Below are 24,741 nucleotides of genomic sequence, written 5' to 3'. Positions count from 1 at the left end.
GGGGAAGGCAGCAGAGGTGTTTGGGAGGTGTGAGGTGTGGAGGAGACAGATGAGGGCGGTGAACTAAACCTGTTGAAGAAACAGTTTAGCTCATTGTTCCTCTCCAGGGAGCCCCCTGGTTGTCTCTCTCTCCCTTTGAACCCAGTAATCTCCTTCATACCGGTCCACACCTCCCTCACATTGTTCTGCTGGAGTTTTGCCTCCAGCTTCCTCCTGTAGGAGTCCTTGCACTCCCTCAGCTTCTCCTTCAGGTGGCGCTGCACTCTCCTGAGCTCCTCCCTGTCCCCAGACCTGAAGGCTGCTTTCTTCTTATTAAGAAGCATCTTCAGGTCACTGGTGATCCACGGCTTGTTGTTGGGGAAGCAGCGTACAGTCCGGGATGGTACGGTGGTGCGTTCACAGAATTTGATGTATTCTGTGATACAGTCCGTCATGCTGTTGATGTCCTCCCCATGTGGTCCACACAGCACATCCCAGTCCGTGGACCCAAAGCAGTCCTGCAGGGCGTCTTTAGCCTCCTGTGTCCACCTCCTCACAGTCCTGGTGGTTACAGGCTGCCTCTGCACCAGACGAACATACTTTGGAGTCAGCAAGACCAGGTTGTGATCTGATCTACCAAGGGGGGGAAGGGCAGTAGCACTGTATGCATCCATGGCATTAGCATACAGGAGATCCGGGGTTTTATTGTTCTGGGTGGGGCAGTTAACATGCTGGTGCAAAGTTGGCAGTACTTTATCCAGACTGGTGTGGTTAAAGTCTTGTAATCTCTGATACTCAAGTAGGCCCGCAGTACTTGAGTAAATTAACTTAATTACTTTTCATGATTGATGCTTTTATTAAACCAGTAATAAACAAAGCAGTTAGAACTATTGTTAATACTGTCAGTATTTTTTTCATTGATAATAGACAATAAGAGATTTACATTGTAAAAGTAATTTGAATTACCAAGCATCCGTGTTATAAGAATTTCATTTTTATATGGTAAAATACGTGGAGACACGTCCTTGAACAACTCTTTGTGCCCGTGTAGAGATGGCTCACCGCTGTGCAACTTGTTATTTTCATCAAGTAGTCAATAACAGGCCCTTTATCGAATAGATAATTGTGAAGGCCAAGGCCTCAGCCTGAAGAGAAATGTATCGTCTGAGTCGACGAGGACCACGCCCACAAGAGACATATAAATGCTGACTGTAAACGCTCATACTCTGAGCCTTTTACTCTGTAACCACATGATGTCGGTGCATTGTTAAAACGCTCCTCTTGTACAAGATTAATCAACTGCTGATTAAACCCTTTAACTTGTATTCTGGCTCCGGTCTCCTCTGTCTAAAAGTCAACGAAAAAAATAAAATCTTTTGACAATCTGTCACCCTATTTAAAAAAAAAAAAAATTTGATCTATTTGGTTAATATAAAATATCTCCTCCGCATGTACGCACATCTGTGCGGTGATATAACGTGTAATACCACTCCCAGACGCCAGGTGTGCTCGAGCGCCCCAGCGCGTTTCCCTCCTCTTCTTTCTGCTGCTTCATTTGTTTTCCTTTCTTGTTCCCAATACAACGATGCGTATGAGCTGCAGTAGTAGTTCGTTTGTCGCTGTCTACCAAGCTAATTATCCCTCTATTTCCACGGCGTGCTGCTGAATGTTATATATATATTTTTTTGCCCGTACAAATTACGCGTCTCATTTGCTTTGTAATTTTAAAATAAAAAAAAAGCTAACATATCGGGTAAACGGCTTGTGAAGCTACTCTTTCCATCATCAGTTCCTGCTGCCAGGTGAGCGAGGTGGCCAACAATGCTTTAAGGTGTGTCGTGAAAGAATTTCCACGAAGGCTGACTAACATATTTAAATACAGATGTAGTCGCTCGACAGGTAAGGGCACTGTCTTAAATCTGTATTATTATTATTATTATTATATTTATTAATAGATGCATGTTTACAGTCTTAAATTCTCGATGTCAATGTAAGATGTTGATTGAACACGTCTGCGTTTCATGAACTCCTCAGCCAGCAGTCATGTCCATTGAATACACCATTGACATCCAGCTGACAGAGTTGGGGTTTCCGGACATCCTGCAGCCGCAGGGGACTTCTGATAGAGGAGCATCACCTCATGAGTCATTCCCACCCAACCACTCTCCCGCCTCACTTTCGGCCTCGCACAAGCAAAGACGGCTGACCAGGGATGGGAAAGAAGAAGGTGCGGAAAGGCAGCCCTCAGACGCCCAACAAACCGCAGTGCTTTCTGTGGCGGAGATATCACCGTGTACACAGTCAACACTGAGCGTGCAAGATAATCCCACGGCCGGACGAGAACCCGCAGTCGTCGACCCGCTGACCACCGAGCAGGAAGAAGGAGAACCGAAAGCTGACGAACCCGCTGCCCGAGAGGGAACAACAGAAGTGCGGCAGGAAAAGGAGGATGACTCGGACGACAGCGACGTTTCAGAGGTGTATGAGGAGGATGAGGAAGAGGATGATGAGGAAGAAGAGGGGCTCAGCAATGGTATGACTGATTTGCCACAGGCTATAGATACCACATACGCACCCACACGTATTGACCATTACTGATATCAGTGCACAAGCAGGTGCAAGCCGCGACTCGCAAGTCATTCAGATTTACTTGCGATAGGCGAGCAATCCTTACTAATACACTCTTAGGGGGGGGGGAGGGGAAGTCACATAATAGCAGTAAATTAGCCTGTTTTGGATGTTGTTGTTGTTTTCGAAGAGTAAACACGTGATTTATTTTGATACTTTTCCTTTTTCAGGGTTTTTCACACCACGATAAACACATATATTCAGCTGTTTTGGAAATCTTTAGCTTTTGTGTCAAATAAAAGTATATGTTGCTCACCCGTTTTTCACCCCTCAACAACGACCTGCCACCGTCAAAATACTGCTACTGTATATTGAATGGCATGGGCCCAATTATATGGAATTTGAAAGACCTATGGTTGAAATGATGCCAACCATTTTTTTTTTACCAAGACCACATCACAAGCAGCAGCAGCATCACCAATAGTTCCTTACTTTCTAATAAGAGAATGTATGTTTATGAATGTATGTAGTTTTTGACCTTTTTTTGTCATCAAATGGGGCGCATACTTGCTGAATGACTATGTGCTGCTCACTTTTTTTCACTGTAAAAGTCCAACAAACAAAATAATTTCAAACTTTTTTAGTAAAATAAAAAAGAAAAGAAAAAGGACTTAACGATTGACTGCCGTTAAGTAAGAACAAATAGGCCAAAACCCTCTGATCGATTTGAGAAATTGTAAAAGTACTTTTCATGGGATTTATTCACATATCACCAGGCTTAACTTTTCAAAACTGACATGAGTTGATACCAAAAGTACACTGATAATGGATGCTTCAGTCCATCGGAGATAGATCAGATTAATAAAAATAGTGATCATGTTGTCATCCGTAGTTTCTCCTGCCTGACACTCATTATTTACTCTCATCCGCTGGATTTCCTTTTCTTTCCCCACAGAGTCGGGTCATTCGGAGGACTCCCGCTGCAGCGTCTGTGATCTCCAGCTGTCCTCCAAATTCAAGCTCCAAGACCACATGAACCTGCACACAGGAGCACGCCCGTACTGTTGTGCCGAATGTGGGAAGCGCTTCTGTCAAATATACAACTACCGCGTCCACCTGCGCACGCACGCCCGGGCCAAAGTGGAACGTCTCCGGTGTCGCATCTGTCCGTTGGGCTTTCAGTCGCAGGAGGACCTGAAGGACCACCTGTCTCGGACCCACTTCGAGGACGAGTTTTACGAGTGTGACCTGTGCAAACGTGTGTTTACCTCCCTGAAGGACTGCGAGAATCACGTGCAGTTACACAAATGCACGGTGAACGTTGCGTGCGAAGTGTGCGGCCGCAATTTCTCGTCTGAAAAATCCCTCCGGCGCCACCAGAGGAGAGTGTGCCACTGCAACTTCAAATGCACAGACTGCCCAAAGACCTTTAGCACGAAGAACGCCCTCCTGAAACACAGCTTCTCCCACCTGGGTTTGTTGCCTTACACGTGCGTGCGATGCCGGTGCCACTTCCGCCTGGCCACGCTCTACCGCCAACACAAGTGTGTGCCCGAACGCATTCACTGCGTGGCCTGTCTGAGGGAGTTTCTCAATCAGGGGGACTTCCAGCAGCACAAGAAGGACACCGGTTGCTGGGGCAACCAGGAGCCCAACGAGACGCCGGACGAGATCAGATGTTTGGAGTGCGGACAGATATTTGACACCTCAGAGGAGCTGAAGAACCACGCCGGGGCCCACCAGAGGGTGCTGAAATGCGCCGAATGTGGAAAGGGGTTCCGGTCGGCCTTGCTGCTGATGTCCCACATGGGCGGTCACGCTGGCCAGTCACCCTGCCTGTGTCAAAGCTGCGGACTGGGCTTCCCCCACCAGCAGAACTACGACAGCCACCTCAAGACCTGTGGACAAACATCTCAGCCTGCGGTGAGTGTGGGACATGTAAGCGTTTTAAAGGAGCGTGACACTTTTTTTTTTTTTTTTTTTTACATTTTAATTGAAGTCATATAAGACTTTACTCTGCAGATTTCCACTTCCACTCAGTTGTTAGTTTTAGTTTAAGCACAGACACGAAAATTGGACAAACTCTGTGATCCGTGACCGAGCCTGTCGTCCGCTTCAGCTGCTGGTAAATTATTGTCACGTAGCGGTGTGGGTGAGAGGGCACGTTTCTTTGGTGGTGGATTTTAAATGCTCCCGGAAACATCAACATTCAAGATGTGACTTTCTGGTGAACATTTTTTCAAAAACAAAAAAATGTGCAAAATTCGTATGAGCCTTTTTTTTTTTGCAATGACTTGAGTTTACCAGGATCCTGGTTTTGACCATTATTCATGATATCGAATTTAAATGCAACAACAGAAACCTACTTATATTCTTTTTCGACATGCATGGTCCTAGTAGTGTCCGTGTTTGTGTGTGCAGGGGATTTCTTAACATTTCAGAGATTCATTTCTGTGCCAACCGCGGATTAGAAACCTGGATCAGGCGTTTACATGTGTACTAATGTCTCAGTTTTAGGTCTTGTCTTGGTTTTGATATTATTTTAACGTTTACACGAAACATTAGGAATCTGGTTATCTACTGTAAATCTCTTGCATTCATGATTCCAAGAGTAAATTCAGGTGTTATATCGTCTGTGTAGTTCTATTATGTGCAGTATGCTTATTATCATTGGAAGTGATTATATGTGACTCCTTCTTTATTAGGTAGCAGTTAGGAAAAATATCCACTCTGTCTCCTCGACTTGCAACTTTATAACGAGAAAAAAAACTTCACAGATTGCATCGCAGTTTTTGAGAAAAAAAAAAACACTGCAAAATGAACCATTTTTGATTGCAACAATCACAAAACAACTCGGCAAAATCCTGGAGGGCCTGACTTCGGCCACACCAATAGGCAGAGGCATCGCCTTTATAATGAACTTTCACTGAGATTTAAACTTGTATCAATTTAGGCAATTTGGAAAATACGTTGATTCATTTTCCGGATGTTCCTGAGCTTTAGTCCATCGGTAGGTGGATTCTACGCGTGGATGGAGGCCAGCCTCACTGTTGGCCTGTTTCCGGTCTTTCTGGCTGCTGGTGGTAGCTTCATGTTTACTGCACAGACGTGACAGTGCTACCGATCTTCTCGTAACTTAGAATGAATGGGAGTGAGCATATTCCCCAAACTTGGAAGTCTTCAGACGTATTTGTGTGTCACAACTTTGGTTTTGCATCGCCGGTTGAATGACGGGCATGTTCTTGTTGTTTGTCCTGTTCCAGAATGCTCCCAAAAAACGCCAGACCTCGAGGAGCTCTTTGCCTCAGACCAAAATGCTCAAAGAGGAACCCAACTCGGCAGCAAACACGGCCGCCGCGCCTGCCGCTGTTTCGAACGACCCCGCTGCACCAGTGAAGGATTCCAGCAGTCCAGAGCTTCTGACAGGAGGTGTTTCTGCTGACTCTGGTCCATCAGCCGGGTTATGGAAGCTAACCCTTGACAAAAGCATGAACCTCGTCTTCTTTCTTCCTGTCTGTGCATCTGAGAGTAACGGGCTACCATCTGCAGTCCCTCAGACACTACGAGTTCCAACGATGCAGGCGCTGCCTCAAGCGGCTCTCTCGCCTGCTCTCGGAGCGCCGCTGGACGCCCCCCTGGATCTGTGCACTGGGATTAAACAGGATACAGAAGCTCCTCTGGATTTGTCTAAGAAGTGTAGCTCATCTGATTCTGTGATGACCAACATTCCTCTTCTTCCTGTTAAACACGAGCCAGAAGAAGTTGAAATCTCAGGGCAGGATAATGGTACTGACAGACAAGAACTTAAAAACCACGACAGCAAAGTGATTGTTGTAACAAACGCTGAACAGACAGATCTATATGCTGAAGGGAAGCAATTGAAAATAGACCCCGCGGTTAACGCTCAGACAGCACCCTCTGGACTGGTAGTAGATATAAAGAAGGAGTCTCGGTCTCCTGGTCCTCAGTTTGATTGGTGCTCATCCACATGGAGCCAACTGGCCGACAAGCGGCCAAAGGACAATATTAAAATGGAAGTTGATATGGAAAAATAAAATACAGTGAGGTCACAGAAATGTAGAATAAACTCACTCCGTGGTCATATTCCCAACCCTGCGAAGGACACACACTGTATTTTGCAATAATTGTAGCCACCTCAACCAAAAATGGAGGTGATATCATACAGCCAGAATTATACCTTAATGAATAACGTATACATTTCTGTCTCGTCAGGACACCGACCATCATATGGTTTTATGTCAGTGTAGGGTTGTCCTTTAACTATTCCTACTTCTGCCACATGTATGAATATACTCTTAAAAACTGCTGTAACTGATATTTGTTTCGGTGTAAGAAAGATTTTTCTATTATTTGTGTAATTTAAACAAACATTCCGAGTTCTTTTTCTCATTTACATTCTGGATGTTTCGGGCTTGTGGACGTTTTGGGCTACCGAAGGGAAATGGACAGTGAAGAAGCCTATGCAATGCTGTGCAGGATTCCTCCTGGCATTAACTCATATTCCCGATGTCTGCCACTATTTCCTTGTTTTTGTGTGGGGGGAAACAGAATACTTGTTTTTTTTAAACTGTTTATTTAGTTGAATAAAAATGCAGGATTTTTTTTAGTCTTCAGCTGCGAACTTAGATTATTTGGTAGAGTCACTTGACCTTATCAATAATATGACATTAAGTCACCTTGGGATTTGCATTTGCTGAATCTATACTTTCTTCAGGTATATTTAGGTGTTTTTCAAAAGATAAATAAAGATTAGTCCACAATGTAAAATCCTTTAATATGTTGTTGTAGTTTTTTTTTTGTGTGTGTGTGTGTGTGTGTGAGACAGAGAGAGAGAGAGAGAGAGAATTGGTGTGACCAAATGATTTACTGAATTTGATTCATGTATGTGTTGAGATATTGCTCTCATCAAACGAAACAAAAAACCTCAGAAACAACTGCACATCCACAGATTTCGCCGCATTTATGTAGTTAAACTTGAACCTTTCCTATAAAATGTCAAAAACATCCTGGTTTCATCAAGATTTATACCATCATATAAAGCAGGTGATTATCATTGCTCAGAAAATCCTATTAGAAATCACAATATGTCCTTCATATCGCATGGAGATTTAGTTCTTGTACAATAGCATAGCATCTCAATACTGTGGTGGTCCTCCTTTAATTTGGTTTTGGTTGGTTTTAGCAGAAAAAAAAAAAATCCAACAGACATCACTCGCGCAGTTATTTGCAGTAGGAAGTAGAGTGGTGCTTGAGAATTTGTGAACCCATTTTTCAATGTTTCTGAATAACATGACCAAAGAAAATCATCTGATTTCCACACAAGTCCTAGCAGTATGCAAAGAGAACTTATTAAAATGAAATGAAATGAAACTTGATCATTTGTTTATTGAGCAAAAATGATCCAATATTGCATATCTGTGAGGGGAAAAAAAAAAAAAAAAAAGTGTGACCCTCCAGGATTAGCAGTTAATTTGAAGGTGAAATTAACCTCAGGTGTTTTCAATCAATGGGATGTTCATCAGGCGTGAGCGCGCGCTCGGTTTCAAAACTGAGCTTCTCCACGTCTTTGTGAAATTGTATCAGGACACGAACAGAGGAGATTTGTGAGGACCTCAGTTAACATCTGTTGGCTCTTTAGGCTGGAGAAGGTTACGAAACCATCTCTGAAGAGTTTGGACTCCACCAGTCCACAGTCACACAGATTGTGTTCAAGTAGAGGAAATTAAAGATCACCGTTACCCTCCGCAGAAGTCCTCAACCAGCAAAGGTCACTCCAAGAGGAAGGCTGGTCCTATTGGTCCAGTCCAAGTAAAATATCTGAATACTTCTTTCATCATTGGTGTTTTGACAGCAGACTTTTGGTAGGGTGTTACTACATTTATTGTTGATATTAATTATGACTATTTTTCTCTATATTACCTGACAAAATTGTGAGATTTGCAGAATTCCCACAAATCAAAAAACAAAAACAAAGGCTACCTCAGTTTACAGATAATGAATTATTCGACAAATATCATATTTATATGCAAATGATCTGGATCTAAATCATTCAATCAATCAATCAGATTTCACCGTGAACTACACTTGATAAAAAAAAAAAAAAAAAAAAAAAAGCGTCGTAAAGCTTATCTGTCTGTGGTACTTATCAATTGGTTTTAATATTTATTTTTAAACCTACTTTTTATTTAAGGGAAGAGAACGATACATATGTATAGGATAAAATAAAAATAAAAATAAAATTAAAAAAAAAAAAAAAGACTTCAGCGCCCGCCTGTCACCCGGAAACACAATGTCTGCTGACGGGATGTTTGAAGTGAGCTGCATCGAGGGGAGAGGGTCGATGTACAGCGAAGTAAGGACAAACGTGTGCATGTATTTATTTTTATTTCATGTGTTGCTGTCGTTGATTTTGCCGTGTTGCCCGAATCGATTAACGTACAGCCGAGTCATCGATCCGGCGCCACCGCGTGTTTGAATTCATGGACAAAGACAAGTGTCGCGACGCTGTAAGTTAGCGGCCCTGTTGTTGTTTTTTGAACGTAGCTCCAAACTTAAGGTGACATAAAGGAGACTCGAGTTGCTTCATTCAGCACATGCAGCTTCTCGGACACTCATGCTTTATGTGCTTCTCGCAGCATGGCCAGTGCTCCTGGATGGAGATGCACCAGTTCATTGGTGACCTCATCACGTCTGGAAACCCCTCAAAACATCAGCCGGATGTGTTGAACGCAGTGTGGGGTGGTGGAGGAGGAGGAGGTGGAGGTGCTGCAGCTGGTGCTCTGGGGTTCAAAGCTCCTCCACTTGAACCCATTCAGCCACCCAGACGGGCCCAGGACAAGACCGAGGCAGCACCGGGCAGACCGGTGCACCCTGGGGCATCACTCAGGAAGGGAGAGGCTGGAGACAGAAGAGAAGGTGGGCGCTCAGCGAATAGATTCATTTCCCCTGTTTACTTGCAAAAATGTGTAACCATTGTCGCGATGGACATCAAAGAGTTAAGAGTGAGGAAGTCACAGGAGACCACAATGGTTGGCAAAACAGCAACGTTTACTCCATCAAGGAGAGACGGAGTGACAAGGAATCTTGCTATTTCCTCCCGTCCCAGGTCCAGGCGCCTGCTTCCTTCTTGAAATGTAGAACCTTGGAACACCAGGAGGACATAGTGACCTCATGAGCGTTAGAGACCCAATGAATGAACATTGCTTCACGGTTCCTTACTTTTTTGATCAGAGAGCCGCAGAACTCACCTACAGTTCCCTCCTTGGGATCAGGGCGGGATGGACCTCAGTGTTGAAATGATAAGAACTTCACAGTGATTAATAGATGATTTGTTAAGTTAAAATATAGATTAATTGGAGTCAAATCGGTCAATTTAGTCAAATATTAATTATAAAACAGCATCAACTCATCATTACTCATCAACAGAGACATGTCCGTATCGAATCGGAAAACATCCAATGATGAGAAATGTAAAAGAAAAAGGGAAACCACAAGTGAGAAATCTCCTGTCCTTGACAGGTAACTGTGGCAGTGTAGAGCAAAAAGACCTATTGCAGTGCAAATTGAAAATAATTATAAATATATTGAAGGATGTAATGATATCACTGTAAATACAAGTAACTGTAAAATAATAATTCTCCTTCTCGTAATGTCACCCACAATCTACCATCTTATTTTTTCCAGCGGGTTTACATGTGCATCCTGCCTGCACCTGCCCTGGCTGCCCTTACTCCACCCCTCCTCCTCCCTTCGAGACTTTACCAACCAGACACACTCTGTCCTTGCCGCCACTCTCTGAGGCGGCCTGCCACTCCAAAGATCTGAGCCGGGCTGCTCCGGTGAGCCGCAGCCTGTGCTTACCAGACACCACCGTACCAAGCAGCACCACCAGGGCTGAGCTGGAGACCAGGTTGTCCAGCGGACCACAGAGTGGGGACGCAGACAGAAGGACTCAGAGCCAAGACCGCAACTCTGACAGTCCTCCTTCCAGAGCGTCCTCAGAGCTCATGTCCCATCTCCCCATGTTTCCCTGCTTGTGTTGCCACCGTGGTCTACAAACCTGCGCCCAGATACTGAGCCACCAGGAAGGCTCAGACTCCCCGTTTTCTCACACCCACGCCCATCATCATTTTCACCACCACCACTGCCCTTTAACGTCATGTTTACCGTGTCCTCAGCTTGCCCAGTCCTCGCAGCCCTCCAGCCCTTTCCCCTGCCTGTCCTGCCAGCACTCCTTCCCCACTTGTACTCAGGTGTGCCACCACCAGCACAAACAAACGCAGCAACAAGAGGAGAGAGGCAGGCCGGCTACGACCCTGTTGTCGCTGCATCCCTGCATGCACTGCCCTGCCTCTTTCTCCAGACCGTCCCAGTTGCTGCAGCACCAGCGCTCCGAGCACGCCCACAAACCGTGCGGCTTCCTGTGCACAGAGTGCGGCAGGGCCTTCAACTCGCACAGCAACCTCCGCATCCACCTCAACGTGCACACGGGCGCCCGGCCCTACTCCTGCTCCGACTGCGGAAAGAGTTTTAGCCAGTCAGGAGCTCTGAAGATCCACAGGCGGATTCACACAGGTGAAAGGCCATATTCCTGTGGATTCTGCGGCAGGGGGTTTCCCCATTTGGCAGGGGTCCGGGCCCACCAGAGGACGCACACGGGAGAGAAGCCCTACCGCTGTAGCCAGTGCGGGAAGTGTTTCACCCAGTCAGGAGCTCTGAAGATCCACACCCGCATCCACACGGGAGAGAGGCCCTTCATCTGCAGCGTCTGTGGGAAAGGCTTTTCCAACCGCTCTGGGATCCGCTTCCACTACCGCACAGTCCACGGGCTGGCTCCTGAACAAGCCGGGGAGCCTGGAGCTGGTGGGGTGTATCGAGGTCCTGCAGGTCGTGGTTGTCCACCTGGCCGTCCCAGGACTTTGCCTCCGACCGGTGTTGGGCTGAATTCTGGAGATTCTTCTTCCGCCGCTCATCCGGGCTCCGTCCCGCTTGGCGGAAATGAGCACAAATCTCCGTCAGAGGGAGCAAACCCAGGCAGAGAGGGGCTTCTGTACGCATGTGAGGACTGTGGACTGCGTTTTAAAGATGCCCCGTCCAGGAACAGACACCAGGCTCTGATGCACTACTCGCATGACGGGAGAGAGGAGGAAGAGGAGGAGGAGGAGGAAGAGGAGGGGCAGAGGAAACAGTTCAGCATGAACGAGAGGGGCCAAGATAACAGTGAATGAAAGCAAAGTCATGTCGTTGGTGGATTACAGCCTGTAGAGTAAACTGCTTCTTGTGAAATAATTTTTTTTATGGAATATGCTCTGTAGTTAAACATGACTCTTCAAATTGGAGTCTTTAGTATCGCACTACTTCTTTTCGAGCTCCTGTTAAGACTGAAATTAAGTTTTGCAGAGGATTCACACCTTGGCGGACTGCAACGAGAGATTTTGCAGTTTGTGTGCAGAAATTCAATCCTGTCACAACGGGAGACTTGTGTGAGGGGTTTTATGATTTATGATTTGGTGGAGAACTTTTCTCTTATTGAGGGATCAAGTTCCTCATATCTGAGTGAGGTATCCTGCTCAGTGCCGATTAGTCACTGCTACGTGAATAAGCTTTAAGGCTTTATCTTACTGCTCGCTCCAATCACACACCAAGCCAACTGGTATTTTTGTTAATACAACTGTTTTATTGTGCCTTATTCAGCAGTGAGGGAGGTATTCCTCTTTTATTGTAACACCATAAAGCTTGTCAAAGCCTTCCCATGAACTTTGAGTGGCTTTTAGTAACAGTTTCTTACAGTATAGAGGACTGCCACCTCAAACGTATTATACAAAATGCCTTTTATTACTAGTATTTAAATTATTAAGTAATTTATCCATTAACAACCTAGAGTATATTTCACATACAACAATCAAAGGAAATCCAGGCACCTAATTTGAAGTAAAAAAAAGAATACAATGTGAATTTCACTTCATTCGGTAAGTGTTTGTCACTTGTATGAGAGCCGCTCTGCAGTGGCAAAAGCCTCCCAAATAACAAAAAGGCCACATTTTGTGATCCTCTTTTTGCCGAACAGTCTTCCTCCTGAGTTTGGTTGAGCTACGCCATCCACCGTTTCTTGCTTAAGGACTCTGCAGTGGGTTGAATCACAGGGGTTCTTGTCCATGTGAAGGGTAGTCCATCGTGATCGCGACGTCACGTTGCCTGTTTGTGCCTCCCTGTTGTACTACAGTCCAAACATTTATTTTTTAACGGTTTGTAATTTTTCTCTGTATGTTACAAATGGGTGAAAATTATCTGAGGTATGACAACCAGCAGACAAATAATTACACAATCCATTGTTGTTAGATGTCTGAAGCTCATGACAGCCACCTAGTGGTTATAGGTAATCAATACAACACTTTGTTACAGTGTACCATTTGTAGTGCTTCTGAATGGTGTTTGTTTTTTTTACAAAAAGAAGGTATACACATTGAGAATACAATGCTTTATGAGGACAATTAACATACTCAATCCACTTTTTCGCATTAACCTGTTAAATAGACTGTAGCATACATTTCTGTATGTATTCTCTGAAAGTGCAGCTTGTGATAAAACATTTAATTGATAAACAGTATATCTGTAACACGACCAAACCTGCATTTTCTTTGTGCATTAAAAATTAAAATAAAAAACAGCACGATGACATACTTCCCGGGAGGAAATATTTGTGTCCATACAGCTCTCGGGTCATTGCGTGCTCGGAGTAGTGTATCCTCATATTTATAGTGGTCCAAAGTGACCCCTGAACTTTGGGTTCATCACTCACTGGAGGGTCAGGATTCGTGCGCCCTGGACAGCACTGTCCAGCTTAGTGTCCACTTAAGATCAGTCCAAGTGCTCCTCTGGTCCCAACACACACACTCTAGCTCAGGAGAGCTTTTTTTATTTTTTTTCCTACATGTCTGAGCCTGCTGTGCTCACAAAGGCTCCTCGTACGTGTTCTTCTGTAGTAAAGAGTCACATGACTTGGGCTCTGCGTAGACTGCACTGACTGGTCGTGGGCCATTGGCATGTAGGGCAGGAGTGCAGTAGCCATTGAATAACATCCTGTGTGAAGGGCAGTTGTACTGACTGTGGCTGGATGTTGCCCTCATACCAGTGGAAGGTGCTGAAGCAGGAGGTCCGTGTGCACTGCTGTGAGCGATCCCTATCAAAGTGGGTAGGCTGGACTCAGAGAGCTGGTCACCGAATGGAGTGGCATACTCGGGCTCTGGAGGAAGTGGCTCAGCATACTCTGGCACGCTGCCTGGAGTGTCATAGTGGTTGCAGGTGAAGGGGGTGGTATAGCCTTCATCTGAGGAAGGTCTGAATGTTGACCCAACCTTCTGTCCAATAGCTGAGAGAGCAGGCTCGGCATAGTCTAGAAAGGGGAACAAAAAAAAAAAAGGTGTGGGACTGTATTTCTATTCAGTTATGATGCAGCAAAATCAAACAAGCTCTGGGTATCAACTAAAATATATAAAAACCATCAAAACCAAACCAGTTTCTGCCTGGATATTGACATACAGGATATTACATTCAGCCAGTTAGACCAGTACAATCTAATGCCATTTGATAGAGAATAATTGTATATCACTGTCACAAAGTTTATGGTGACAGTGTTGGATAATTCCATTACATATTTAAACACGTTTTTATTTTTGCAGATATCTCTGTCCCTGCAGCTGCATGTTTTTTGTCTGTGGTTATTGGTCCCACCAAACTACCCATTGTTTTTTGTCTCTTGTATCTCTATGCTGTTCTTTTCTCTCTCTGCTCTCCCCTCAACTGTTCCAAATCCTTTAACTGCCTAGAGACCTCTTTTTTTTTTTTTTAAAGAGTATATGAAGTTCTGAGGCAAGCAGTAGGTTATCAAACTTTCTTTTATCATTTTATGTTGAATAAATGTAACGGTGGATTATTTGATGATGCATTTGAGGATGCAATTCTTTTTCCATTAGCTTCAGGGCTTCTATTTTTCTCATTTCACTTCAACTATCAATAAAACATGTAAATTGCCCAGATGTGCCAAGTATTTTTTCATACTACTACAGCTCCAAGTTAAGCTTAGGCTTTTTCTGTGAGAACAGGCGTTCCTTAAGCTGAACACGTTTTCGTTCAATATCTTGGAGACTCTTATAAAAGGCATGAGGATCAGCCAATCAGGGTAGAAAAATTGAATATTTTATGAGCTTCTATGCATAGTGGTGGATCCCCAATAATTAATGGTCCTGTGTGTGTGTGTGAGAGAGTGTGAGAGTGAGTGAGAGTGAGAGAGGTGGGGCTGTTTCAGTTGTGCCACAGTGCAGTATCCTTTCAGTATTGGGAAAAACTCTCAACTGCTTATTTGCATTTTAAACAACAATTTCTGGGAAATGCTTCTTTTCTACTCTTGCCAGGCCAGTGTAGAGCCCCTACATGAGCTGCCCGGCCACCAACAATGTCTCCCCTAATCACAGGGATGGGGGCTGACAGTGGAGCACTTGGATCCAACCACACTCTAGTCTTCGTCCCAGCAGAAGTGGCTGTGGTGTGGGAGGCCTAGACCTGACTCAAGAGCCCACAGGGAGCCTCAGAGCCAGAGCTATTTTAATTAGACCGGCTTTAGTGAGGCCTTTGATTGTCTTAGCATTGACCCTCTGTCCCGTTTATCACTGGACCTCTCAGTGAAGGGCCCCCTCGCTGGGGGAGGGGAATGGGGGAGGCAGAGATGGGACTGGTGGGGGGAGTAGGCCGAGCGCCCTTTATCGAGCTCCAATTAAAGGGACTCTTTCAGAGAGGCTCCGTGGACCAAAGAAAGGAATGTTTATACTGCGGCTGGGTGATGGGCTGAGCCAGGGTAAAAGAATGGACAGCCCGTGGAGAGAGCTGTTTGCCTGTCAGGCCTGGCATGAGCTCCTCAAACTGACCACCGAAGCTTGAGACTGTTAAGAGCGGGAAAGACTTTAGATGACCAGTAAACTCTGAATGGGAAAGGGAAAAAAAAAAATGCAGCAGCTGATGGAACTTAAAAGAAAAACTGAGCTGCAGCAGTTTCCTGTTTTAAACAAAAAAAAAAAAAAATATGGATGAATTCTCACCATTAAGAGGGGGGCTGGGTAGAGCGTCATGGACATTTCTCTCCAGAGGGTAGGAGATAAGCTCTGATTGTGGGCAGGGGAGACTCTTTGCCTTGAAACTCTGACAATCTACTCGACACAAAAACATGCATAGTCATTAATCAGTCTTATTAAAAAGATTTACTAGAAGTTAGAAGTGCTTGACTTACTTGAGGGTAAGGAGTACTTCAATTGTGAATCTTTTTTCCTTTATGGAGAAGGAGATGAGGACAAAGCATTGAGGTCTTTTAAATACTAGATACAGTTTCTATCAATTTTCACACACAAAAAAACTGTTGCTTTTATTTGCCATATAAAAAGAAAATGTTTGGGTTTTTAACTTTTTGTCGAACAGAATAAGACATTTGAAGACGTCATCTTTAAGCTGTTGGAAGTTATGATGGGCATCCAATCAAAATGTTTGACTATTCATAGGCATCATCAAAAAAATAATCAACAGATGAATCAATGATGGAAACAATTGTTAGTTGCAGCCTTGCATTGACATGAAAACTATTTGGGATTAAATGAAATAAGATCTTTTAAATGTATTGTGAAAAGTTGACCAGTATTAATCTACTGTACCTTCGCTTCCACCAGACTCCAGCCAACAAACAGCTCCCGCACATTATCAGTCCCAGGACCACTCCCACTGCCACTATGACTGGCTGACTGGAGCCTGGAAGAGTGTAAGCGTGTGAGTGAGTAAACGATCGAACAAGCGTGAGGAAGGAAGGCGGTTTTGTTTATTGGAATGTACACAATGCCTAATGTGAGATTAAAGGAGATATGCCACTGTTTTTTTTTTTTTTACTGGCGTGACAAGGATCCCTCTCCAAACAGACTTGTATTCATTTTCACATGGAAATACTAGATGGTGATACAAGTACATACTTCGCGTTGTTTCCACAAACACTGGGCCCTCTGTGGGGGTGGGAGAGGTGCTCGCGTGCGGTGTGTCCATGTTAACTTTGATGGACGGAGATTCTGTTGGACGAGCAGCAGCAGAGAAAGACTTAACATCAACTGCTATTCAACCCATGTGGACAGTGCGAAGTCTAACTGCTCATGCCCACCTCCGAGTGGCCGTGACCTCGGTGTGGCCTTTGCAGTGAGACAGCCTAGGACCTGGACCTGAGCTGAAGCTCTACCGTGCCAGCTCAGCGGCTGCAGCCGAACAAATCGAGCCACCACAGGAGGGAACAAGCTGTTGAGCACCCTGAGGTGGCCGTCAGTGTAGGCCTGGAACACCTAGGAGACATGACGACCAAGTTACTTACTCCCAGAGGACCTTCTAAAATCACGTTTATGACTCTACTGCTTCCATCAGATGCTACATAATGTAAAAGTGTACAATGAAACACCAACCTTTTTTTCTTTGCTCAGAGCACCTTTGTAAAGCTTCCAGTTCTTTCTGTCCTTGCTGAAAAGAAGAATGTAGGATTCTATGTAGAACTCATTTGATCCCATTGTTATTATTCCTGATAAAAAAAAAAAAAAAGCACAATAATATATTTTTTTCAGATTCAAATTTAAGACGAGATAAAAGTGCTTTTACTTAATACAGTAAGAGAAATAAAGAAAATCTGATTTATCTGGAATTTATTAACCGTATGTATTTATATGTTTTGCTTATAGAACATCACAAATCGTATTCTTTAACCAGGTTCAATAAACACATATTATAACACAAAATAAAAATTCTACATTTTCATTTTTTTTACCTGTGATAGTGCTCCTATCGCTCAGTTCCATCTCCACCCACGGGTTCGGATCGTTACTTTCTGCTGCCCAGAGTAGGAACTTGTGGCCGGAGTCCATGTTTCTGGAGGACCAGAACATTCTGTGCTCTGGACTATTTTTATCCCAGAAAGATGAAGCATTTAAACCAGAAACAGCCAGGATGTTGTTACACTCTGTTCAGGGACCAGAGGAAAGAATCGACTGATGAAAGTGGTCCACAGTTGTTTTTTTTTTTAATAAACAACAGTATTAACTACTTGGCTAAACATGGCTAACGCTGCTGCTACAATCATGTTGAATACTGACTATAGACTCATGTTCTCTGTTATGAACTGCAGAAATCGACACGTACATTTTTTTGGAAAGAAAAATTGTGGCTGTCATGAAGGTAAAAAAACCCCCCCCCGTTACTTCTAAAATCCCGTATCAGGTCAGCAGGGATATAAATAATGTGGTGATTGAAGTAAATGGGCTAAAACATGCAACAACACTGCGCGTGCCCTTTGAAAAGTTTGCAGCATGTAGGTAGAAATGTCACGTCTGGCTCATACCTCGGATGAAAAGCAGCTTCTTTTCAGATAATGATCCCCTGTCAAAAGAAGGCCGTCGAAAGGTCAGTACTTTCAATACCAAGCAACTTCGCGAAACCAGTCTGGAGCCAAGTAGCATTACTGTAATGTCTCATTTAGAATTGTGAAACTCAAGAATAACAAACACACATTTTAGAGAGGATTCCATTGGCAAATGTGGATTCATAGAGTGTGAGGCTTCTCCCACGATTCACAGTGACGCGACCTCCCAGACTGTCAGATATGGATCCGGCGTGGACTGCAGACTTGCACAGGACTGAGGTCTGTTGCGGAGGGGAAATATGGAGCACTTTCAGACTTTGATATCATTTCAAAAAGTCTACAAAAGCTTGGCCAAAATGAAACGGTGATCTTACATCTCGGTAACCCTGTTCAGAGTTCCCCCAAACGTCCCCGGTGACATCCTTACACCCTGCAGGGCAGTACACGCTGAGAAGCAGCAGAATAACACGTGAGAAACACTTGCGGAAGCAGACTCTGCTGTCGGAGATGTGGAGGTCAACCGCTTACCTCAAATGCTGCGAGCTAAAATGAGATCCTCGTTGTAAACAAGAAATGAGATCTGAAAAAAAAAAAAAAGAAGACAGATAGCAGAATTACCTTTCCTGGGATTTAATCTACACCTTATTAAAAGAGTGTATAGGTGGACTTTAACAGACTGATGTGGGACGCTGTATCTCAGGCTTACATAACACCCCCCCCTCTCCACACACACACACACACACCCAACCACACAAACACAGATTCTGTGGGAGACAGTCTAGCATGCTCTAAGTGTGCTATATTAGGGGATAAGCGGTCATCACCGTTGATGTGACTGAGCCCTTTGTTACTGTGACTTACTGTCACAGTTCACAAGTACAGCGAACGGCTCTCGTGTGTTCACAGTTAACAGACCGTGGTTTGTATGTCTGAGGGCAGGCTTGGCTCCAGACACAGCTGGATTTCATAAACAACTTGGTAGAAAACAGGAAACTATGATACATACTTTGTAGTACGGATTACATCATCCGGAAAGAAGGAGACTATCTCTAAATACGGAGACGTATTCACAGTAAACAAGTCTACATGGATATTAAAATCAGACGCAGGAAGAACCTTGGCTTTCATTCATTCACAAAGTGATACGAAGGATATCAAGAATACATGATGTTTGGGCTTTAAGCCATAAATAAATGTGTTTATACATATGTTACAATGTGTTGTTGAATTGATAGAAAGAGTTAAAAATATGTGGATTTAATAACAGCAAAATCAGTAGCCTTTGGATTGAGAAGCCTCATGGGGCTGATGAAGAGGAGGAGGAGGAGGAGGAGGACAGGGAATCAAGTCACTCTTGGTGACAGGCTGAAGCCTGAGGCCTCACTCTATTCGGCCCGAGAGGGAGTCTGACTCTTGTTTTCTGAGCAAGCACGGCAGAACAACGACGGCGATGGAGGATGAATGCCAATGAGCAGCGACTCTCACGTCAACACGCAAGTGCACGTGCACAAGCATAAATATTCACGGAGGAGCTGGTGTTAAAAATACACCAGTGTCAACTTGTAAATGAGCGCAAACAATTACAAATCTGGCATTTGTAAAAGCTCAGATACGAGTTCTTCCTGCCCAGCAACAGTAACATCACAGCATTAATACATAAAATTAGTGTGACCACAGAGTTTGGTAATTAGTTGACAGCATGAGTGGGTGAATTACAGACATACCTGGATGCTGGTCTGTGGCATAGGAAAGTAGAAACCCTCGTCCAGAGCGGTGTGGGCCAGAATTCAATGTTATTGTCACCTCATTGCTCTTCAGTGTCACATTCTTCTGCGCTGCATCAAGCTTACCGCACACTGGACCTGTGAACAAGCAGACCCACAAACTGCATTTCTAAAACACATGAATAGAAATATGTCCATCTGCACACACAGCACACTACTTTCATGATTTAAAAATACATCTATTGCCAGTCCTTAATAACAAGTAGTTGTTCTAAGCACTAATGTTTAGACCAGAGCCATGTAGACCGTTACATTGAAAATACACATGTACGGACAGCTGCAAGAAAACAAAGATCACGAGGCAGACTCTGTGGAATCCGATAATAAACACAACAGGCCGCCTAGCAAAATATGTACATCTCCTAAATTGCTCAACCCTCATTTTGGTGAGGTGTCAAAACTTTTATGCCCTCAAGACTTGATACAGCTGGTTGCAAAACGTAGACGTGTCTGTTGCGGAATAGGGTTAGCCTCCTCTCTCAGTGTGTCAATTGGATGGTATGTCTTGTGTGGATTTGACATTCATGGCTGGGAGAACGTCAGTGATGATATGGGACATTAAAAGTCCACCAGCAGGTGTTGAAGTAAATGGGGGGACAGGGGAGATGCATTTTTTTTATTTATTTTTTTTTTAAACACATGCGAACAATCAGAGGTGAACTTACCCAGGCTGGGTTCTCCGTTCTTGTCTGTGACCAGCACAGAACCATTGCTGCAGCCCGGACTGCTCTCAATGTCAAAATCTCCAAAGAGCAGTCGCAGCGTCCGGCCCTCTGCCACACGGAGCCTCCACTTACACCAGGTGTTACTGGGGTAGGTGCCGGGGTAGTTCTGAGAGGCTAAGGTGCCGGACTCTGTTCCCAGCAGTGTATGTCCACAGCCATTACCTGACAACCACAAAAAAAAAAGACAACTCGGAAGGTAAAAATAAAACATTAACTTGTAGGACATGGTTATGGAAGGCGGGTTTTATTTCACTTAACTTCTTTCTGAACAAACAAAGGCTGCAATTTATTAATCTTGTAAATGATTTACTTAAATAACCATTTGTTTTTCAAGATGCCACATTCCTATTGCTGGTTTTGTTTGACCAGTATTTCAATATACAAAAGTCACAGCAGGCAAGAAAATCCAGGAAACAAATTCAATTTGACAAGCTCGAACTCATTGACACTCTCAGTCTTTTATTTTTTACCCAAATCTTTGCCTTTTAATCATCTTTTTATTTACAGATAGAACCATTAACTAAATGTATAATAGTTTCAGCTGTACCGTGTACTGTAACAGTGCTGACCAACAAGAAATATCTATTTGTCACGCAGCTAGTAGTTATCAAAGTATGTTCAAACTAAGAAGTTTCACTTCCAAAACAGCTGTAAAAAAAAAAGTTGAATTACTGGCTTCCCGAAATGACATGACCACAGACAGTTTAGTCATCAACTCTCTAAATCAAATACACAGAACATTACAGGCTTTATTAAGGTACTATTTCAAGACAGATGAATAAGAAGTCTAATCTAGGCACACACAGCAGACCAGGGTATGTTTATACTCTTCTGATCATAACTGTGAGATGACACAACTGTCAGCCCAAAAAACTAAGACCTGCGCACTGGATAGATTGCAAAAGATATTCTTCTAATATTAAATATAACGTCTGTAATTTTTTACCTTTAAATTACAATACGGCCTTCTTAATGGAGAAGCGAGGAAACAGATTTTTTTTTTTTTTTTTTTTTTTAATTATGAATTCGTTTCTTGAATGTTGATTCATTCCATCCTCTGCCCTGCAGTTGCTGTGACTAACACTTGAACTGGAACGGAAAGCACAAATATTTAGATGGTCTAACATCCTTGTTGGTCACAGGAAATAAATGAGTCAATTCCCACAGTGGTCACACAGAGATTAGTGGTGTGGGGCCGGCAAACTCAGATCCTGCTCCGAGAAAGTCAAGGGGTGACGTGTTCCAAGAATGGTCAAAACTTGAAGAAGGCACCGGGGTCAGTCTAAGCCTAAACATCATCCCTGGCCTTGTCTTCCATATCTGGTTCCTGGATACGTGTTGAGGGGAAACCGCAGGATAACCTTCCACTCACCCCGTGTCGCACATCCCACATCCCACCAGCCATTTCCCTCCTTCCCGCCGGCTCTTCAGCTCCCGATACCATGAACCTTTGAATGTTATTGCCCCTCCTCATGTCCCCAAAGGATTGCCTGGAAATGCCACGGCAGCATACTGTAACCGTGGGCAACAGAGGGGGATCTGTCACCTTCCGCTGGGAGGCCACAGAGGCTGCGGTGCAGGGGAAGTTCTGGGTGGCCGGTAATTGTCTCCTGCTCACTGAACTCTTTCGCCTACAGTCTGTCTCCGGGCCTGTCTGTTTCTAGTTACTTCTGCCGAGGACGTTGTGTTTTCGGTTTGGTTTGTCTGCCCGTTTGTCAGCGGGATTATGGAAAACCTTCTGGCCCGATTTTTATGAAATTAAGTGGAAAGGTGAAACATGAGCAAAGGAAGAAACTTTGGAGTGGATCCAAATCACAGGACAGATCTGCAAATTATTTTTCACTTTTCGTAACATTACGATATTAGTCCTATTATATACTATAAATCTTAAAATCCAGTAAATGGCAGCAAAGTTGGATAGTGACAAAATATCGCCCGTCGTAGAAACACAATGACTCCATATCACAAACCATATTCACTGGTAATAATACTCCGAGATACACAAGTGTGGACAGTGGTCTCATAGGGGAGAACAATAACCGAGATGCAAGGCCTTGGCTAGACACGAGTGAATTTTGACATCATTTTAATAGCTTTGGAAATCTATCTATACATATATAGTGGTTGCAATTGCAGATCGTTAAAGAGTGGACTATTCAACGCCTGTGCACCCTGAGGTCATTTCTGGTTTCCTAATGAAACGTGTTCAGTTTGTTGCAGTTTAAAAAAATGTAAGTGTTAAATTACAAAAAAACAGATTCTAACTGGGTGGCAGGACAGCAAACAGTCGATCAGAAAGCACACCGGCAACATTGTTTTCTACTGGAGGCTTCGCTGGCAGGTCCTTACAGGTCCACACGAGCAGACAGGATGTTCACCTGTCACTGCACTGCCTGGTCCCGTCTTGTGTGTCAATCACAGTTTTACAAAACAAAGGCTGAAATACCGCTTCCCCCACACACACACAAAAAACAACAACAAAAACCAACAACAACAAAAAAACACTGGCCCCACCAAAGCCATCCATACCGGAAAAGCCTGGACCTAATCATCTTCCAATGTGAGGAAACCAAAGCTCCAGAGACAGACAAAAACAACAAAGAAGATTTGTGGTGTGGCTGACTGCTAGAGTCATAGTCTGCGGGTCAGTCACCTGTTTTCCTGTTTGTCTGTGCATACGGTCACTGATTCAGACTGGGCTTTGACTGCGGCTTTGTGCAAAAACTGTGGGAAAGGTAAGCTGAGAGCTAGGATCAGTAGGTAAACATGGACAATGGGAGAGTATGTAAAGAATGCTACCATGACATCACATGGTTGACTTTTGCACCGACTTCAATTTGAAATACAGTAATTCTCCAGTGGCTAGAACACATATTCTTTGATTATTATAGGTTTCTTGTGAATCAAAGAGTAGAATTAAAATATATTTAAACTGTAAGGACCTGTGCGCTGCAGAATACAAGCAGAATCAGGGGATAGTTTCTGAGTTAAAATGTAGGCTATTAAATAGTAATTCAATAATAATGAGCAGGTTTGATAATGACGAGCTTAAATAGGATAGAACAGATTTCTAAGAATGTTTGTGCTCGTCTCACTTGTTCCAGTGGTTTAAAAAAAAAAAAAAAAGTAATTAATAACAAAAACACTTTACTTCATTCAAAATAACGTGAGCAGCAGACTGACATGATTATGAATCAAGTCTCAGGTCACAATCCTTATCTTATCAAAAGCGTCAATAAAACAGGCGTTTTCTTACCCTCCTGGCCGTGAACACCTACGGAACAGACGCTAAACGTGATCCAAAAGCCGGTAATAAGAGACTTCACAGCTTTCCCGATGTGTTGGCACTTTGCAAGCATGATTTCCAGCGCTCTGCGAGGAAAAGGTAAAGTGCATGTCTCGTCGGATCGAGGTTCTAGCTGCAATAATAAAAAAAAAAGTTAGAGCACAAAGTACTGCATATTTACTATTGGCCACGAGGCGTAAACTCCCCTTTCTATTGGCTCTCCCAGAGTGTCAATCACAGCCTGCCGAGCATTCCATTCCCAAAATAGGAGTGGGCTGATTTGTAGATGTGTACCGATCCGAGAGCAGCTGGTGGCACTAAAACTAACGTCTTCCTCTATTCGCAAGGATGCCGACGCTGAACCCGGACCTCAGACGGCTGTAATAGTCGACACCGACCGTTTAACGACAGCCCACGCAGTTAAAAGCACGTCGAAATATCCTGTCTGTGTGCGCCTTTATCGACCCACTAACACTTTCTGACCTCAAACTAAGCGCGAGCCCTGCCACCTTCTGGCGAAATACAGGTAACAACAAAAACACAACAGTTTGGAAACAGCCTTTATGAGCAAAATGAAGCCACACGTACACAAAAACAACTTAAAACAATAGTGCGCGTTGAGCCTACTACTACTACTAAAAAAAACAACAACAACAACAACACACACACTTTCGTAGTTCCCGTCAGAGGCTTGAATCGCTTCAGCCCGTGCGCTCCTGCAGAGGCGCTCAGGCGGAGTCGCATAAGGCCAGTTTGACCGATTTACACATCGCGTGCGAACTAACCGCTTCTCGTGACAGCGGGACAGATGCTTCTCAGGCAAATGCTGCCTTCACTGCAGGAAGTGCAACGAAGCAGCACGGCGCATGCTCTCCTACCTCTCTTGTACAAGCCGAAGATGAATTATTCTCTGCTGTAAAACGGTGGGTAAAAAACAACAACAACAACAAAAAA

At 44.0% G+C, this 24,741-nt stretch overlaps 2 protein-coding genes across 3 annotated transcripts; one reads left to right on the top strand and one right to left on the bottom strand.

Moving 5' to 3' along the window:
* The first annotated feature begins 1,556 nt into the window (after nt 1–1,556).
* On the top strand, nt 1,557–12,027 carry LOC138617956 (zinc finger protein 91). The gene is made up of 7 exons (XM_069693355.1): nt 1,557–1,878; nt 2,014–2,512; nt 3,503–4,470; nt 5,811–6,596; nt 9,047–9,124; nt 9,204–9,483; nt 10,252–12,027. Exons 2-7 carry the CDS (start codon nt 2,023–2,025, stop codon nt 11,793–11,795), a joined length of 4,146 nt encoding a protein of 1,381 aa, XP_069549456.1. The 5' UTR covers nt 1,557–1,878; nt 2,014–2,022; the 3' UTR covers nt 11,796–12,027.
* A 352-nt stretch (nt 12,028–12,379) lies between these two features.
* LOC138617947 (discoidin, CUB and LCCL domain-containing protein 1) lies at nt 12,380–24,648 on the bottom strand. Of its 2 annotated transcripts, none has more exons than XM_069693341.1 (16): nt 24,457–24,648; nt 23,758–23,920; nt 20,442–20,663; nt 19,717–19,854; nt 18,521–18,572; nt 18,367–18,439; nt 18,140–18,273; nt 17,972–18,009; nt 17,402–17,593; nt 17,046–17,158; nt 16,754–16,928; nt 16,572–16,664; nt 16,263–16,356; nt 15,848–15,885; nt 15,660–15,767; nt 12,380–13,960 (listed from the first exon to the last, which is right to left on the bottom strand). In XM_069693341.1, the coding sequence occupies exons 1-16, from the start codon at nt 24,529–24,531 to the stop codon at nt 13,518–13,520; spliced, it is 2,151 nt and encodes a 716-aa protein (XP_069549442.1). In that variant the 5' UTR covers nt 24,532–24,648; the 3' UTR covers nt 12,380–13,517. The 2 variants fall into 2 exon arrangements, with proteins under 2 accessions (XP_069549442.1, XP_069549443.1); XM_069693342.1 differs by lacking the exon at nt 24,457–24,648 and adding an exon at nt 23,990–24,182 and having other exon boundaries at nt 23,758–23,916.
* Between the last annotated feature and the right edge of the window lie 93 nt (nt 24,649–24,741).

The sequence above is a fragment of the Brachyistius frenatus genome, unplaced genomic scaffold (assembly GCF_029030835.1).
Source record: "Brachyistius frenatus isolate BFR_SWC_R1_liver_20210118 unplaced genomic scaffold, ASM2903083v1 Contig_14, whole genome shotgun sequence".
Lineage (NCBI taxonomy): Eukaryota > Metazoa > Chordata > Actinopteri > Embiotocidae > Brachyistius > Brachyistius frenatus.
This window is presented reverse-complemented; position numbering and strand designations above follow the sequence as displayed.

Excerpts from the sequence above, each read along its gene's own strand:
- LOC138617956 (XM_069693355.1), top strand. The coding sequence starts at position 2,023 with ATGTCCATTGAATACACCATTGACATCCAGCTGACAGAGTTGGGGTTT. Across the intron at positions 2,513-3,502 it reads AGAAGAGGGGCTCAGCAATG|AGTCGGGTCATTCGGAGGAC; the intron begins GTATGACTGATT and ends CTTTCCCCACAG. Across the intron at positions 9,125-9,203 it reads AACGTAGCTCCAAACTTAAG|CATGGCCAGTGCTCCTGGAT; the intron begins GTGACATAAAGG and ends TGCTTCTCGCAG.
- LOC138617947 (XM_069693341.1), bottom strand. The coding sequence starts at position 24,531 with ATGCGACTCCGCCTGAGCGCCTCTGCAGGAGCGCACGGGCTGAAGCGA. Across the intron at positions 18,573-19,716 it reads TGCCACAGACCAGCATCCAG|ATCTCATTTCTTGTTTACAA; the intron begins GTATGTCTGTAA and ends TTTTTTTTTCAG. Across the intron at positions 16,357-16,571 it reads GTTTGTGGAAACAACGCGAA|GCTCCAGTCAGCCAGTCATA; the intron begins GTATGTACTTGT and ends ACACTCTTCCAG.